At 38.9% G+C, this 15,645-nt stretch overlaps 2 protein-coding genes across 2 annotated transcripts; both read right to left on the reverse strand.

The window, feature by feature from the left end:
* Positions 1-746: 746 nt before the first annotated feature.
* LOC113360563 lies at positions 747-2,078 on the reverse strand. The gene has a single exon (XM_026604063.1). It carries the CDS (start codon positions 2,076-2,078, stop codon positions 747-749), a length of 1,332 nt encoding a protein of 443 aa, XP_026459848.1.
* Positions 2,079-4,155: 2,077 nt separating this feature from the next.
* LOC113360564 lies at positions 4,156-5,732 on the reverse strand. Its single transcript, XM_026604064.1, has 3 exons — positions 5,678-5,732; positions 5,424-5,569; positions 4,156-5,265 (listed from the first exon to the last, which is right to left on the reverse strand). Exons 1-3 carry the CDS (start codon positions 5,730-5,732, stop codon positions 4,156-4,158), a joined length of 1,311 nt encoding a protein of 436 aa, XP_026459849.1.
* Positions 5,733-15,645: the final 9,913 nt, after the last annotated feature.

A 15,645-nucleotide genomic window follows, 5' to 3' on the forward strand; every position in this document is an offset into this window, starting at 1 on the left:
AAGTTTCGTATTGATAATTCAATCACTTGAAAATTATTTATAAGCTAATAGTTTGTGTGAGACAGCTATTTTCGTCTTCTAGGATGTTTCAATGATTGAAATCGGAGTTTAGAACAATTAACCTTTGTCTGGATACAACACAGTATGCATACCAGTATGCAAACTGTTGTGGTATGATTTTGGTCCGGAAACCTTGTATGCATACCTAGTATGCGAACTGTTTTAACTGTTAAATTCCGAGAACCAAGTTTGCATACCAGTATGCGAACGGTTCTACTTGAGTTAAGGTCCGGGACAACAGTATGCATACCCCGTTTGCAAACTGCTGGACAAGACCAAAATCCGGAAGCTATAGTTTGCGTACATGTTTGCAAACGTAGTGGTTAAGGTTATAAAGTCGGTTAACTATGTTTTCATTACTCATGAACAAATACATTTATGAATTAAGGAATGAAATCTTTGCAAACCGTGGATTAATGTTCATGAATTGATTCTTATGAAATTATCCGATTTTGATTCAGTTGGTTCATATATATTTCTGTGAAATAGTGAAAAATTGAACAAACTACTGTCGCAGAAGAGCTTTATCTACTGCCACTGTCATTGCAACAGACTTCCAGTTTTTTTTTTGTTGCTAAGTCACATATTTTTATTAGAACGAAAAATTAAAGGTTCATACAAAAATATTCAAAAGCCAAAAGGAAAGCTAAAATTACAGAAAGGAACTAAAAAGAAAGACTAAGCAATCAACAAAATCTATAGTAAATTGTGTCTGGCATTTCAATATTACTGAGAGAAGAAGGCCTTCCTGCATGTTGAATCCTTTCTCCCAAATTTAACCTTGCACCTTCCTTAGCCAAACTGTCAGCAGAGAAATTTATTTCTCTATAGCAGTGAATGTAGAGAATTTCATATAAGTATTGACAAGCTCTGAGCCATCTAGCTTTGATGAACAAGGGAATATTTCCAGACTTGAAATCTGTTACTACTGATTGAGAGTCTGAGTTGATCAAAATATTTCTGCAAGATAGAGTAATTGCCCATTCAATAGCACACACAACTGCCATTACCTCAGCAATATAGTTAGTGGTAACTACTAAACCACCTGAAATAGTACCCAAAACTTGACAATCATGGCTCCTTGTAATTATTCCAAACCATGCATTACCTGGGTTACCAAAAGCTGCACCATCACAACAAAACAACACAACTCCTTCTGCTGGTCCATACCAGAAGGATTCTTTAATTGTGTTTGAAGTATTATATTTACCAGGAACATTGAAATATTGCAGAATCTGATAATCATAATCTTGATGCCACCTAACACCTTGCATTTTATAACCACCATAGTGAACCAGACTTATGATTCTACTCTTAAACCTGTTTAAATTTGGTTGCACATTCTCAAAGAACATCTTATTCTTTTGAAACCAGAGTTCCCTCAAAGTAGCACAAGCAGTTGTTAACCATACTTCTTTGATAATGGGGCTTTTGTGTTTTGCAAAGTTAAACACATCATCAAAAGAAATAGGATTATTGAAGTGAAAAATATTACCTAGCCACTGCCATATGGATTTACTGAAGTTGCAGGACCAGAGTAGATGCTCCATGCTGTCTTGGCTCTGTTTACAGATACAACACTTGGAAACCATATAATATCCTTGCTTCACTCTTTTTACATCATCTACAAAAATCCCCTGAATAAGTTTCCAAATATTGCTTGTGATGCTAGGATGCATAAAGGGCTTCCAAATTTTAGATGGCCAATGAAGAACAGGTTTTATGTGTCTGATTTTGTTAGTTGCAGAAGAAGTTGTAAAATGACCTTTAAGATCATCACACCAAACCATCTTGTCGTCTTCACCACTAATTGCTGGCAGAGAGGAGTTAATATAAGGTTGCACTTCATAGGAGATATTCCACTCATTATCAAGAATCAGTTCCTTAACTGTCATGTGTAAATGAGAAGTGATATAATCTGTATGACCAAAAGTATTAATAAGAGGTTCTTCTCCAAGCCATGTATTAAACCACATTGAGATTTTTTTCTCCAGTACCAATAGTCTATCTAATATCATCTTTAAGTGATTTCCATGCCCATTTAAGACCAGGCCAAATTGAGGAAAATTTCCATCTTGTAGTCCATTGACCAGATTTATCTTTATACTTAGCTGCAAAGAATTTTGAGCAATCATCTTCTGAAGTTTGTAGCTACCAAACCATTTTCATCAGCAGTGCTTTGTTAACAACTTTCAATCTTCTAATTCCTAGCCCTCCTTCAGAAGTAGGAGTACAAACTTTATTCCAAGCTAGTGTTTCAAATTTTCTTACTTCACTATTTCAAGACCATAAAAAGTTCCTCATTATCTTTTCACATTCTTTGATCACAGAACCGGGCCACTTATAAACTGCCATATTGTAAATTGGAAAGCTAGAAATAACAGATTTAATAAGCACTAGTCTGTCATAAAAGGAGAGTAACTTGCCTTTCCATGTAGATAAAGTACTTTGTATTTTTTCCACAATTGACCAGAGGATAGAGGATTTAACTCTGCCAGGCATTAAGATAACTCCCAAGTACTTATCTTGGAAAGAAGTAAGCTCCATTTGTAGAATATTTGAAATTTGGTGATTCTTTGTTGGAGTGCAACCTTCCACAAAACACTTTCTTTTGGCCCTGTTAATAATTTGACCAGAACTGTCTTGATACTTTTTGAGAAAACTTAGCAGATGCTCTAAGCTTGTTTTGGAACCATTGCTAAAAATTAAGACATCATCTACAAACATCAAATGAGTAGGAAAAACTCATTTACTATTAACCATTGGCTGCAGTTTCCAAGAATTTACCAAGTGAGTTAATCCTCTGATTAGTGCTTCCTCCATTAAGATAAAAAGAATGGGAGAGAGGGGATCTCCTTGCTTCAAACCTCTTCCCATGGAGAAAAAACCTCTAGGACCTCCATTCAACAGCACTGACAGTTTTGCAGAGTCAAAGAGAATATTTAACCATTGGCACCAATTGGTAGAAAAACCAAAATTTTGAAGGACTTGAAATAAGAAGGGCCAACTGACAGAATCAAAAGCTTGTAAAATATCCAGTTTCAACCCAACATTGCCACCTCTTCTTTTAATTCTCATCTCATTGACAAGTTCTGAAGCCAGTAGAACTTGTCCATGAATGCTTCTACCTTTAAGATAAGCAACTTTTTGTGGCGAAACAAGTTTTGAAATGAATGAACCCATCCTAGTGGTGATGATTTTAGTGAAGAATTTGAAACTGACATTACTTAAACCAATTGTCCTGTACTGATTTGGTTTTTTAGCTCCTTGTACTTTTGGTAGAAGAGTAAGAAATTTGGAATTAAGTCCCTTGGGAATGAATCTTCTTTTCCATCAAAATTGAATTGCATTGATAAAATCAGATTGAATAATAGACCAACATTCTTTATAGAACAGACCTGAAAACCCATCAGGGCCAGGAGCACTCTCTGCATCTATATCCCAAATAGCTTTTTTGATTTCATCTCCAGAAGGAATGGCATCAAGCAAAGTCTGATCATCTTGCGTAATGAGACAGGGAATAACGTCAAGTAAGGAATCATCAATATTTGTTTCTTGATACTGAAATTTCTTCTCAACGAAGTTAACTAAAAGATTGGCTATTTTTTCTTGATCAGTTACAAGATTGCCATTATCATCCTCCATTTCACAGATTAGGTTCTTGGTTTGTCTGATATTGACATTTGTATGAAAAAACTGAGTATTAGCTGAACCTTCTTTGACCCACTTATTCTTTGATTTTTGTCTCATCGTTGTACTGTATTAAACCTTTTTAGAGTTGTATACATTTTGAGCTTGCACCAAGTCATCCAAAGCATTTGCATTGTGGGGATCATTATCTGAAATTATCACTTTTGTTTTGACCTCTTCCTCAGCTTCTTTAATTTTAGTATGAACATTTCCAAAAACTTGCCAATTCCAGTCTTTCAATATTTGCTTCAGTCTCTTAAGTTTTTACATGAAAATGTATGCAAGATCACCAACCAAAAGTTCATTCCAACTATCTTCTACTAACTTCAAGAAACCTGGATGCTCTATCCACATTTTTTGAAATCTCCAAGGGATATTTTTGGGCTTTGGGATACTTGCACAACCTCAAAATAGAGGAGAATGATCAGAGACAATTCTAAGACCAACTTTATAACCCCAATGAGGATATTTGTTCAGCCAATCCATATTATACATTGCTCTATCAAGATTACTCAAAATTCTTCTTCCTCCATGTTGACAGTTTGACCAAGAAAACTCCAAACCAAGTTTGTATACTTGCAAAAGTTCACATTGATCCACACAATCATTGAAATCCAACATTGATCTTCTAGAAGGAGACCTTCCCCCTATTTTTTCTTTTGTGGTTAGAATAGCGTTGAAATCACCTAAAATGAGCCAAGGCTTTTTGAGTTCACTAATCATAACCATTTCTGACCAAGTGGTGAATTGAACATTCTCTGTTAAGACTTTACCAGTACCACCATCCAAAAACTTAACTACACTATTCTCAAGTTCTGTAGATTCAGCAATCTGCAACAATTTTTGTGGCTCTAGTTCAACTATGATTTCCTCATCTACACAATCATCTGCAAACTCAGAGTGATCTTCTTTTGTTTCAGCAACTGGCACACTTAAAACATTGAATCTATTTCCAACTGGTTGTGTAATGATTGGAGCACTGACTTTATTTTGTGAAGATGGAGTAATAATACAAGAAACTATTGAATCCACTACAGAAAGTTGGCTCTCAACTGATTGAGGTGTAGTGGAGCTAGAAGCTTGGTTTTGTAGAGTATTGGCATTAATGTTTGATACAAGAGTATCAACTTCAGGATTCTGGATTCTCACCTGCTGTGGTTGAGGATTGGAATGAGGAACTTCCACTTCAGATCTGTCACAAATATCAAAAGGAGTATGATTGTGAACTTGTCTTCTCAGAATAAGCTTTTGTTGAGAATCTTCTTTCTGAATTTTAAAATTCTTACTTCTCTCTATTTCGCATTTTGTAACCAAGTGACCAATGATTTTGCAAGTAGAACAGAATTTAGGACAATCTGGAATTAAAATATCTTGGAAAAAACCACCAAACTTTGTACCAATCCATATTTTGTTAGGTATAGACTCAGCAAAATCCACTTCAACTAAAACATTTGCATAATATCCTACTTCACATTTTGCAGTTGCAGCATCAATTTTAATAGGTGTACCAATTTCCTTACAGATAGAGAATAAGATTTTCTCACTCCAGAATTCCAAGCCTTATCCTGGTAATCGAATCCACACATAGGCTTTTAAAGTCCTTTGATATGCTGGCCTAAAATTTGATACCCAATTTCTGACTTTAAGAATTTGATTTAGAAACTCCCATGTACTTGATTTGATATAGGCTCTATCGATTTCATTATCCAATTTAATGGTAAAAAACCCCTTCCTAATGGAATAAGCTTACATTCACCAACTAAGGTCCATTGACTTCTGAGAATTAAAGCTGCATCAATGAATTTTATTTTTTGCAAATCTAAACGACCGATCAAAGAAAACTTCCAATGATTTAAACTCTCCTCAAAGAGATCATCAGGTAAATCTATTGATGGAACTTATTTTGAATTGAAACATTCATTACAACCTGAATTAACAGAATCACGAACTTCATTACCAGGTGATTTAGGATGTGAATCCATAATGACCACCTGGTTTAATGAAGATGAAACATAAGGAACTGAACAAGAGAAATGAATCGAAAACCAGCACCTGAATTACTGTTGGAGAAGCATAGAGATCGAAATCTGAGAAGAAAAAATTCGCCGAGTTGTCGCCGATTTTTCACCGATTTGCAGAGCTCAACTCAGTCTTTTTTTTCAACTCTTCATTTAGACTTCCAGCTACTACTGCATAAATTGAACTCCTTTATGTTTTTCTCTTAGGACTTTTATCAAACATTTTATGTTCGTGAAAGTGAGAGTGAGAGGGTATGTTGTGGTGGTGATTTGAGCCTTCTTTTATAGTAATTGAACCCTGCAACTTCGAGTTGGATAACCACTCAACAATTCTAAACATAATCAAACGCTCAAACGCACTTTAATCTTCACCAGTCACCTCGAAAATCAACGACAACAAGGGTACTTGGTGGCTGTTTTTCAGCTGAAAATATCAATCAAAATCCAAATAAATCTCATCAATTCTCTAAATTCTCATTCAAATCTTCGAATTCAACACAAACCCAAGTTCCCTAACCACCCTAAACTCTTAATTAACTCCTTATCACATCAAACCCTCACCAATTTGATCGGAAGCAACTCAATCTTTCTTACACTGAATTCTTGGTCATGTTTTGTTTCAAAGCATATCTAACTCCTCTAATTCGTTCCCATGTTAAGGATCGAACAAGAGAGGGGAGAGAATAAACGCGGAAGCACAAAAAACTACATTGATAATAATTTGGTGTCCCTCTCATTAGATCTTCAAGTTATTTATACAATCACAAGACTTGGTTCTCAAGATATTCAATATTATTAATATAACTCTCACAACTTAACATACAAATCTTCTAAATATAGACTATCCTATATTATTTCCTAATACCCTCCCTCAAGATGGAGCATGGAGATCACGAATGCCCATCTTGGACAAAAGAAATTTAAACTGAACTTTCCCTAACGCTTTTGCGATCTTCCAATCGTAGTTTAAGGACTTTACGGTCCCAAACGTAGTTTAAAGACATTTCGGTCCCCTTCGTAGTTTAAGGACATTTCGTTCCCAATTGTAGTTTAAGGAAATTGCGGTCCCCTTTGTAGTTTAAGGACGTTTCAGTCCCCTTCATAGTTTAAGGAAATTACGGTCCCAATCGTAGTTTAAGGACATTTCGGTCCTCTTCGTATTTAAGCACGTTTCAGTTCATCGTTTTTTCAGTAGAATACTTATTGAACTCTCTCGAAAACTTATAGGATTTTACCCTACTATTGATGTTCATTCTCTTATCACCTCTTGGTGATTACTTCTCTTTCTTCACAACCTTGTTATTGTTTCTTTTTTTTTCTTCTATGTTTTTCAGTCATGCTTTTATTGCGAAAAACTGTCATATCTTGTCTGCACCTCTCTATTTTCTTTGAGGCTTTTAGCCCGTCTTCAAATCACCTGCAATAATATCAGTTCTGACAACAACTAGTAGACCATTCATTCATTCAAACAAAGAGTTTTTACAAACCCTTAACACAAATTGGGTCGGCAACAAACGCTTCCAGAACCATCTCTTCTTCGTTGTTCTTCTCGATCTCAAGAATGTTGTAGCAACATCAACAACAATTTCTTCCTCTTTACCACCTTTGTTCATCATCGACAACCAGTTGACCAAACACTTCTTCTAACCTCGTTGTCTCGCTTACTTATGAGTTATGTGGCAAAAATACCACAAACTATTCTTGTTCATCATCACTGCCCAGCACAAATTCGAGCTATCCCGTTGGTAATACCAACTGCCAGACTCAAAAACTAATCATCCCGGAACTGACAGAAACTCAACCCATTGCAGTACTCTTCATCTTCTAAATCAGTCATAATACTTCTTCCGACAACAACACAATTTTTTCTTGTTAACTTCATAACAAGTTCTAACTTGTTTAAACACGACCAGACATCCTTTCATCAATCAACTCACTAGGGTTCTTCTCTGTGTTCTCAAAACAGATTCGAACCCCATGAATCACCATCAGTCATCATCAATCTCTTTATATCACACGACAACAACAGTTCTTCTTCACGGGTTTGATTAAACAAATTTCACATAAGGCTCCATCTTATTCTTATGTCGGTTCAGCAAACAAACCCATTCTTATGCCGTCTGTTTTCTTCAAACCTGACTACGGAACATGGCAGTGACAACCAATTTCAATTCTTCATCTCACGGCATCAGGATCAGTCTTACACCTTGAATATCCCATCCATTCATCTCTCAAGCCAATTGTAAACAATCACTTCGGTCCATGATTCAAGAACGAAAACACTTAGAACTACAAAAGAAGAATCCATCCTTCTCAGTAATCTCGCCAATGCTTTCAGGCATTTTTTTTTAATCCACCATAACTTCACCATTTTTTCTTCTCAGCAGCAGTATCTCGTCTGCCATGTTTTCCCGGTATCTATAACATGCCCTAAACTCTATTTGCATCGTGAATTCAAACGACATCAAGCTTCTCCTTATTCACCCGGCTTCTCGTCTTCAAACTTGTCACAATAACCATCAAACATTACGTAACTTTTTTTTTTGAGTTTTCTTCTCGCAACTTTTCAAACTCTTTACGAAAACATCTAACTTCTCTTCCTCTCCTCTCTTCCTCTCACCTTGCTCTGATACCATGTTAAGGATCGAGCAAGAGAGAGGAGAGCATAAACATGGAAGCACAAAAGACTACATTGATAATAATTTGGTGTCTCTACTCATTAGATCTTCAAGTTATTTATACAATCACAAGACTTGGTTCTCAAGGCACAAGACTTGGTTCTCATGACATTCAATATTCCTAATATAACTCTCACAACTTAACATATGAATCTTCTAAATATAGACTCTCCTATATTATTTCCTAATACTTATTTATCTCGAACTCAACAACACCTCTTAATCCCCTAAGTTTCTCGCTCAAATAAACGGAAACAATTTTATCTCATCCCATGTTTTGTCTCTCAAGAACACATCTCGTAGAAGATGAGGAATTGAAAAAGGTCACCCCTTAACAGAAGTCGGGGGTGCCTATATCATCCGCCCTTAAAACCAATTAAAATATGTTAGAGCATTGCTCGGACGAACTCACATGTGTTGCTATCTCAAGCATGTTTGTCAATGTTAGCGATCAAAACTATAAGTCTTGATTTCTAGCCTACATAGCTAAAGGTCTCGGACTAGGATAGAAAGTGTAGTTGAGCTCAAGAACTCTATGGAAATCATCATACAAGACGAAGGACTACTCAAGGAACTGGTGGATCTTCATCGACTAAAAGGTATGCGGAGACTTGAACTTATCTGTCACTCAAAAGTCTATCTATTGTATCTCCTTCTCTTGAGACAAAACTCGTTTTGAGATGTAGACTTTCATTATACACATTTGCTATTTCGAGCCGAGTTTATCTCACCTATATATTTCTCGAAATATGTGTTGGTAAGCTTTCGCTTTAGCCGAATTCATCTTTACTTAGTGACGAAAGTCATGTTATGTTTCAATCACTTTGAAAATTGCTCTGACGAAAAATGGTCTGTGAATAACGGCTATATCCGTCCTCTGAGAATGTTTCAATGATTGAAATGAGAGTTTAGAATACATAACCATTGGTAGGATATAAGCATTGTTGTGGAAACACATATATGTATAAGTTCTTATTCCTTGAACCAAAGTTTGCGAACTTTGTTGATCAAGAGAAATGGAAGTGGCGTGAGCCAAGTCCGCGAACTAAGTCCGCGAACTTGCGGAACTTGTCGGCCCGAGATTTTCTGCTGGAGATCGTGTACTCCTTCCATGAGCTTAAGTGTGCGAACCCAGTCCGCGAACTTGAGTAGGTTATATCTAAAATCGGTTGTTATTGAACTCATTTTTATTTAAACTAAGGGATTCTTTTGCAAACCATGGCTATAATGTTTATGAACCGATTCGAGTGAATCAAACCGTTTTTGCTTCGATTGTGTCTTGTGTAGTTACATAAGATCTAAGCAATTGAACAACTCTCTAACTAGTTCATTTGAGTCATTTGAACTAGTTATGGTGAATAAGAATAAGGTTGATATGAGAGTAATCATATGGCTAACCATTTGGTTGACTTGTTGAACCAACAAATGTTAATGTTTGGGTACGGTTCATAAACCCAAAATTGGACATTTCATTTGTGTGTGACAAGCTAAGTTTTCGATCTAACGGTTGAGAAATATTATCTTGAATCTAATCAAGTTTTCATCTAACGGTGAATATTGAATGCTTTATTACTAAGCTAACATTGATTGCAAACCCTGATTTGAAAGTGTATATAAGGCAGAACTCTAGCAACTAGGAAACCTAATCCCCACACATTTTGTGTGATACTAGTTGTGTTAAGCTAGAGTCGATTCTCCTTTAACCTTTGGTTTCTTCTTCTAAACCAGGTTAACGACTTAAAGACTTCGTCGGGATTGTGAAGCCAGACCGATACTACTTTTCTTGTAGTTGTATGATTTGATCTTGCATCTTCTATCGTACGAGTACAATTGAAATAATTGGCTTGAGATTTTATATCTCCGATAGGCAAGATAGAAAATTAATCACAAACAAACTTCGTCTCATCGTTTGTGATTCCGCAATATCTTTTTTCGCTGCGTCGATTAAGATTATTGTGAGGTGATTGATAATACTAAGCTTTTCTTCGGGAATATAAGTCTGGTATTATTGATTGGTTCCTGTTCACCTTGATTTATCAAAAGACGGAACAAAACTCGTAGGTATATCCATGGGAGACGGATTTATCTATTAACGTAGACTTTTCTGCGTGATACAGATTTGTTTATTAAATTCTTCGACTTTGGGTCGTAGCAACTCTTAGTTGTGGGTGAGATCAGCTAAGGGAATCAAGTGCGCAGCATCCTGCTGGGATCAGAGGCGTAGGAGCATAACTTTACCTTGGTCAGTGTGAGATTGATTGTAGTTCAACTACAGTCCACACCGAAGTTAGTTTGAAGTAGGCTAGTGTCTGTAGCGGCTTAATACAGTGTGTGTTCAATCTGGACTAGGTTCCGGGGTTTTTATACATTTGCGGTTTCCTCGTTAACAAAATTCTGGTGTCTGTGTTATTTCTATTCCGCGTTATATTTGTTTATATAATTGAAATAATACAGGTTGTGCGTTGTTCAAATAATTATAATATCCGACCTTTTGGTTGTTGATTTAAATTGATTGACACTTGGATATTGGTCTTTGGTACCAACCAAGTTATCTCTCTTTGATAAAGACTCGCAGATTTCTATTTGCTTGAGTAAAGATCAAATCGAAAGATGAGATATAAACTCTTTGATATACTTTTTATCTAGATTGATTCTGACTGTCTAGTTGATTCTCTAGAAAGTATATTGGAGTTTGTCCATACAGATTGCTAAGCGAAATATTGGGTGTGGTTGTTGTACCCCACTTTTTCAATTGGTACCAGAGAAGGCAGACACGTTTAAGACCTCATAAGTCTGTATTTATAGCGATCTGATTATGGACGAGTCTATCTCTAATAACGTACCAGTTCAGAAATTACCAGATGATTCTAAAAGCTTGTATTCACCTGAGAGAACTGTCACATCGAAGTCAATATCTAAACATTCTCTTGATGTAAAAACTGTTGATTGGGAAACTCTCCTAGAAGAACAGTTGGATGAACTTTCTGATGAAGGTGATTCAGATATTGATAGAGATGTTGATGAGGAAGTCTTAGAGTATGTTAAGTTTTTGGATTCGTGGAATATGAAGAAGATTACAACTTCTCATGTCTCACCTCTTTTGACTCCTCTCTGTCGTGAAAACAAGAAATTGAGAAGGTGTTACGCAGGTGTTTATTTTTCGAATCGTTCTAACGAATCGATCCTCAAGGATTCTGAGGAAAACCTACGTATGAAGTCACTTGAATGTGATAATCTTTATTAAGTTGTTGATGGTGGATTTTTGTTTAAGGCTAAAATTTTAAAAGCCGAATTTTAATAGGCTGACATCTTGTAAAGGATAAATCCATTTGAGTGATGAATACTTCTTCACTTTATTAATTCACCTAGAATGGAGCATGTGGCAACAATCCATGTGAATTAGAAACACCCAGAACGGAGCATGTAGCAACAATCCCGATTTTCTGTGGATTTATAGCATTATTAATTAATGCCTTATTAGCCTTGTATTTCATGTGTTGTTCCCGGGAACCCTCACTATTGGTGCGGCATGAGGACTGAGTGTTGCAACTAACATAGTAACACGAATATCCGAGTTTCAATAGTGAGGCATGCACGCAATGCCCGTACATGCTATCTCTCGGTGTGTTATACTATCCCGATTGAGTAAAGTCTCTCGATGTGTTATACTAGCCCGATTGAGCATTCCTCTCGGTATATTATACTAGCCCGATTGAGTATAATCTGGACTGCCCGTTCCAGTCTAAGAAATAATCATGACCACGCAGGTTGGACGCATGATTCGATAGGCTAGACGATCCTCAGTAGGAGCAGGCTATCACCATAATGACCACCAGCGGGCCCGTTTTTGCCTTGGTCGGTCGAATACATACCACGCCCTTCAAATAGCCACCAAATGCCAACCCAGAGTTGGATGTCCAGGCTGGTGTGGAGCAGAAGGATCGCGCGACAAGGGCCGACAATTGCAGACTTAAAAACAGTCACGGTCGTCCAACTTCGCCGGCACAGTTGGACGGCGTAGATTGTTTCAAGTACGGTCGGACAAGTACCGTGGTCTACACTGGCGGGCCCCCTTCCTACCTGCATAATCGATCCTCCCTTGACCTAGCCACAGAGTGACGTGCGGTTTCCTGAAGTTCGGCCGGCGTGAGGCTTAAAGGGTCGCAGGAAATTCCACTAAGGGTCTCAAATTGATCACGACCATCCAACTTCACCAACATGTTTGGATGGCTTAGATCAGGCCTATGACCGTCAGTCAAGTATCACCATGTTCGCCACCGTCCCAATGTGGGTCCCACGTGGTCGTCCAATCCAAACGAAGAGCATAGAATGTAAACTCGTCCAGCCAAAGTAGCATGCGCGCGACCAACATAAAACCCTAATTAGGGTTTGCGGCATATTACATGTGTCGTAAATCGATCACGAGCGTCCATCTTCGCCATCCTGGATGAAGGGTGCAGGAATAGACTAACGAGGTCCAGAGAGTAATTACATGATCACCATGGGCCCGTATACCTCTATGTCCGACCGTCCAGAGCAAGGCAGGACCAGACGCCTCGATTCGTGCGCCCTGAAGGTGGCATGTCGCCCCCCATTGGAAATCCTTTGCGGCACAGGATTCCTGCCGCAAATCGATCTCAGCCACTCCTCTTTACCGGTAAACTTGAGTGGCCTAGATAGCATCTTCATGGGGCAGTGAGGTATGGACATGCACACCGGCAAGCCGTCTACACGCCTGCCCGGTCGGTCCTGTCAAAAACACCTCCCATGCTTGGTTTCGAGCAAGCTGAAGAGCGATGCTTGCGCACCTCTTCAAAACCCTAAAACTTCATCAACGGTCGCAGATGAGCGTCATATATCATCTTATCCGTACAACTCTACCAGCTTGGTTAGGCATCCCAGGCTAGGAGTTAAATGGCCAATAAGGTTTTGTGGTGATTACCATCCGTCACTCTACCACATCATGTCATCGGCCAATGGAAGGCTTTCCTGTGCAACCTCCAAACTATCATTCGAAGATAGCTAAGCATGCATCTGTTCTAAGATGCTTAATCCGTGACTTACTCCGTTAAGCCTTAAAACAACGATGCTTCATACATATTGATTATATTCGATGCATTACATGTATAGAGTACACACGATATTTCATGAGTATCGACTTCCTAAATAACTTAGTTATTTAACCTAGCACCATATGCTACCTTTTGTGGGTCCAACGATCCACACAATCGAGACATCAAGTATGTCACAAACTGGGGGATACATACTGGGGTATTAGTCTGGCGGTTTACAGCGTGCAACGCTGCATCACAAGAACGTGTCAGGAAGACATGGACGGTTAGTGATGATGGGAGAAGTGGGCTTATACCTGATCGTGTGATAATCACTAACACGACTCCACTACTCCATCACTCCACCTCCTCCATTTCCCACGAGAGACGTGGGTTAGGCTCAATGACTTGTATAAATAGTTTCTCCTTCCTATTTCCGACACAGAAAAGAAAGAAACCAAATGTTGATACAACCTATTCAAACACCCAGAGTTGATTGCTTACATTATTGCAAGCCAGTTCGGTATTCTGCTACAAGTCATAAACAACCAACACCTCCAAATTCTCAACACCTTCTTCGCTTCCCTCCCTAAGATCAACCCCATCTCCTTCACTTTGTGACTGAAGCAAGTCTGGAATGACCATTTCTTGGTTTAGGCAAGAATTGTACAGATTGATCTCTCGAATCAAAAGCACTCACGTGCAGTGCATTTGTTTAGGGTTTAGATTCATTTCTCATCCACACACCCCAAATTACCAAAACCAGCAGAAATAGTTTTCACCCATAAATAATTGGCGACCACAGTGGGAGATTAATCTCTCGGTTGTGAAATCAATTTCTTCAATACCAATTCAATATTACTGATTTCGAAAATGGTGGATCTTAGGTTTGGATTAGCAACCAATCCTGATGGGACTAGCGCTGACGACACTCTCGGTGTTGATATCCCAGCCTTTCTATACAATCAATGTATCTCGTGGAGTTGCGTCCTCTACAACAAGCACCAGCGGAGCAGGAGGAGATATTCCTTTGGGAGTGACACCTCCTATCACCAGAGCCGGAGCAGCCGCGAACCCTGGCATCTCTTCAAGTGTAACGCCTCCAACCGTCACCAGAGCAACTGCCACTCCTCCATCGGGACGAGGATCAGGAGGATCCAGAGGAGGACAACTCCCTATTACCATGGTGGATTTGATGGAGAGACAAGAAGTTCTCGCTAGGGCCCAAACGGACATGGTACAACTCAGAAAGAGGTGCTCACTTTTCTTGAGACATTAACTGATCGATTGCCACAAGAGCCGCGACAGCCCCTGGATCCAACAAGGAACGCATCCAACATACCCGGAGAAGGTACTTCAGCAGCGCGGGCATACTGGACCTGATCAAAGAAGCGATAAACGGCATACTCGGTCTCCTCATCAAGATGACATCAGATATGAGCGGTCCTGTCATGGAGACTCCTACTCTGGGTACTGATCCTCACAACGATCCTCCTCAAGTCAATAGTTTCACTATGAACCAGAGGCCGGTGGATCAGGAAGCGGCTTCAGTGGAAAGTTTATGCGAACTTTTACACCTCTCGAAGAATCAGCGGGCGGAGACGTTTGCTGTAATCAACCAGATGAAGGTCACAACCGTGCCCTACATGTTACCGCACGCATCGAGGATTCAGAGTTCAAGAGGGACCTTATCGACACAGGAGCGTCTTCGAATGTGATTACTCTCAAGACTCTCAGGACAGCCAAGGTTCGCCCGGGCAAGATCGTACGGAAGCCTACTACAATGACAAACTTCGAAGGAAACCAAACCAACACGTACGGGTATGTCAACCTGAATTTATCTGTAGGGCCCATCCAGTCAAAGGTGAAATTCGAAGTCATATAAAGAGATCCAGACTACCACATGATATTGGGGAGACCTTGGCTTCATGACAGTAGGATTGTCCCTTCGACATATCACTAGTGCCTGAAGACTATGCTGAATAAAGAAACCATTCGTATCCCTGCATCGCTGTCTCCCTATGCACTGATATGTGGAGTGGAATTGTTTGAACCAAGAGAAGCTCCGCAGGAAGGATCAGACAAAGTTCATTGCATCCCACTCCCCACGTGGGCGTCAATTCAGGAGGAGGACCGACTCGCATCATT

Source organism: Papaver somniferum, chromosome 3 (assembly GCF_003573695.1).
Source record: "Papaver somniferum cultivar HN1 chromosome 3, ASM357369v1, whole genome shotgun sequence".
Classification (NCBI taxonomy): domain Eukaryota; kingdom Viridiplantae; phylum Streptophyta; class Magnoliopsida; order Ranunculales; family Papaveraceae; genus Papaver; species Papaver somniferum.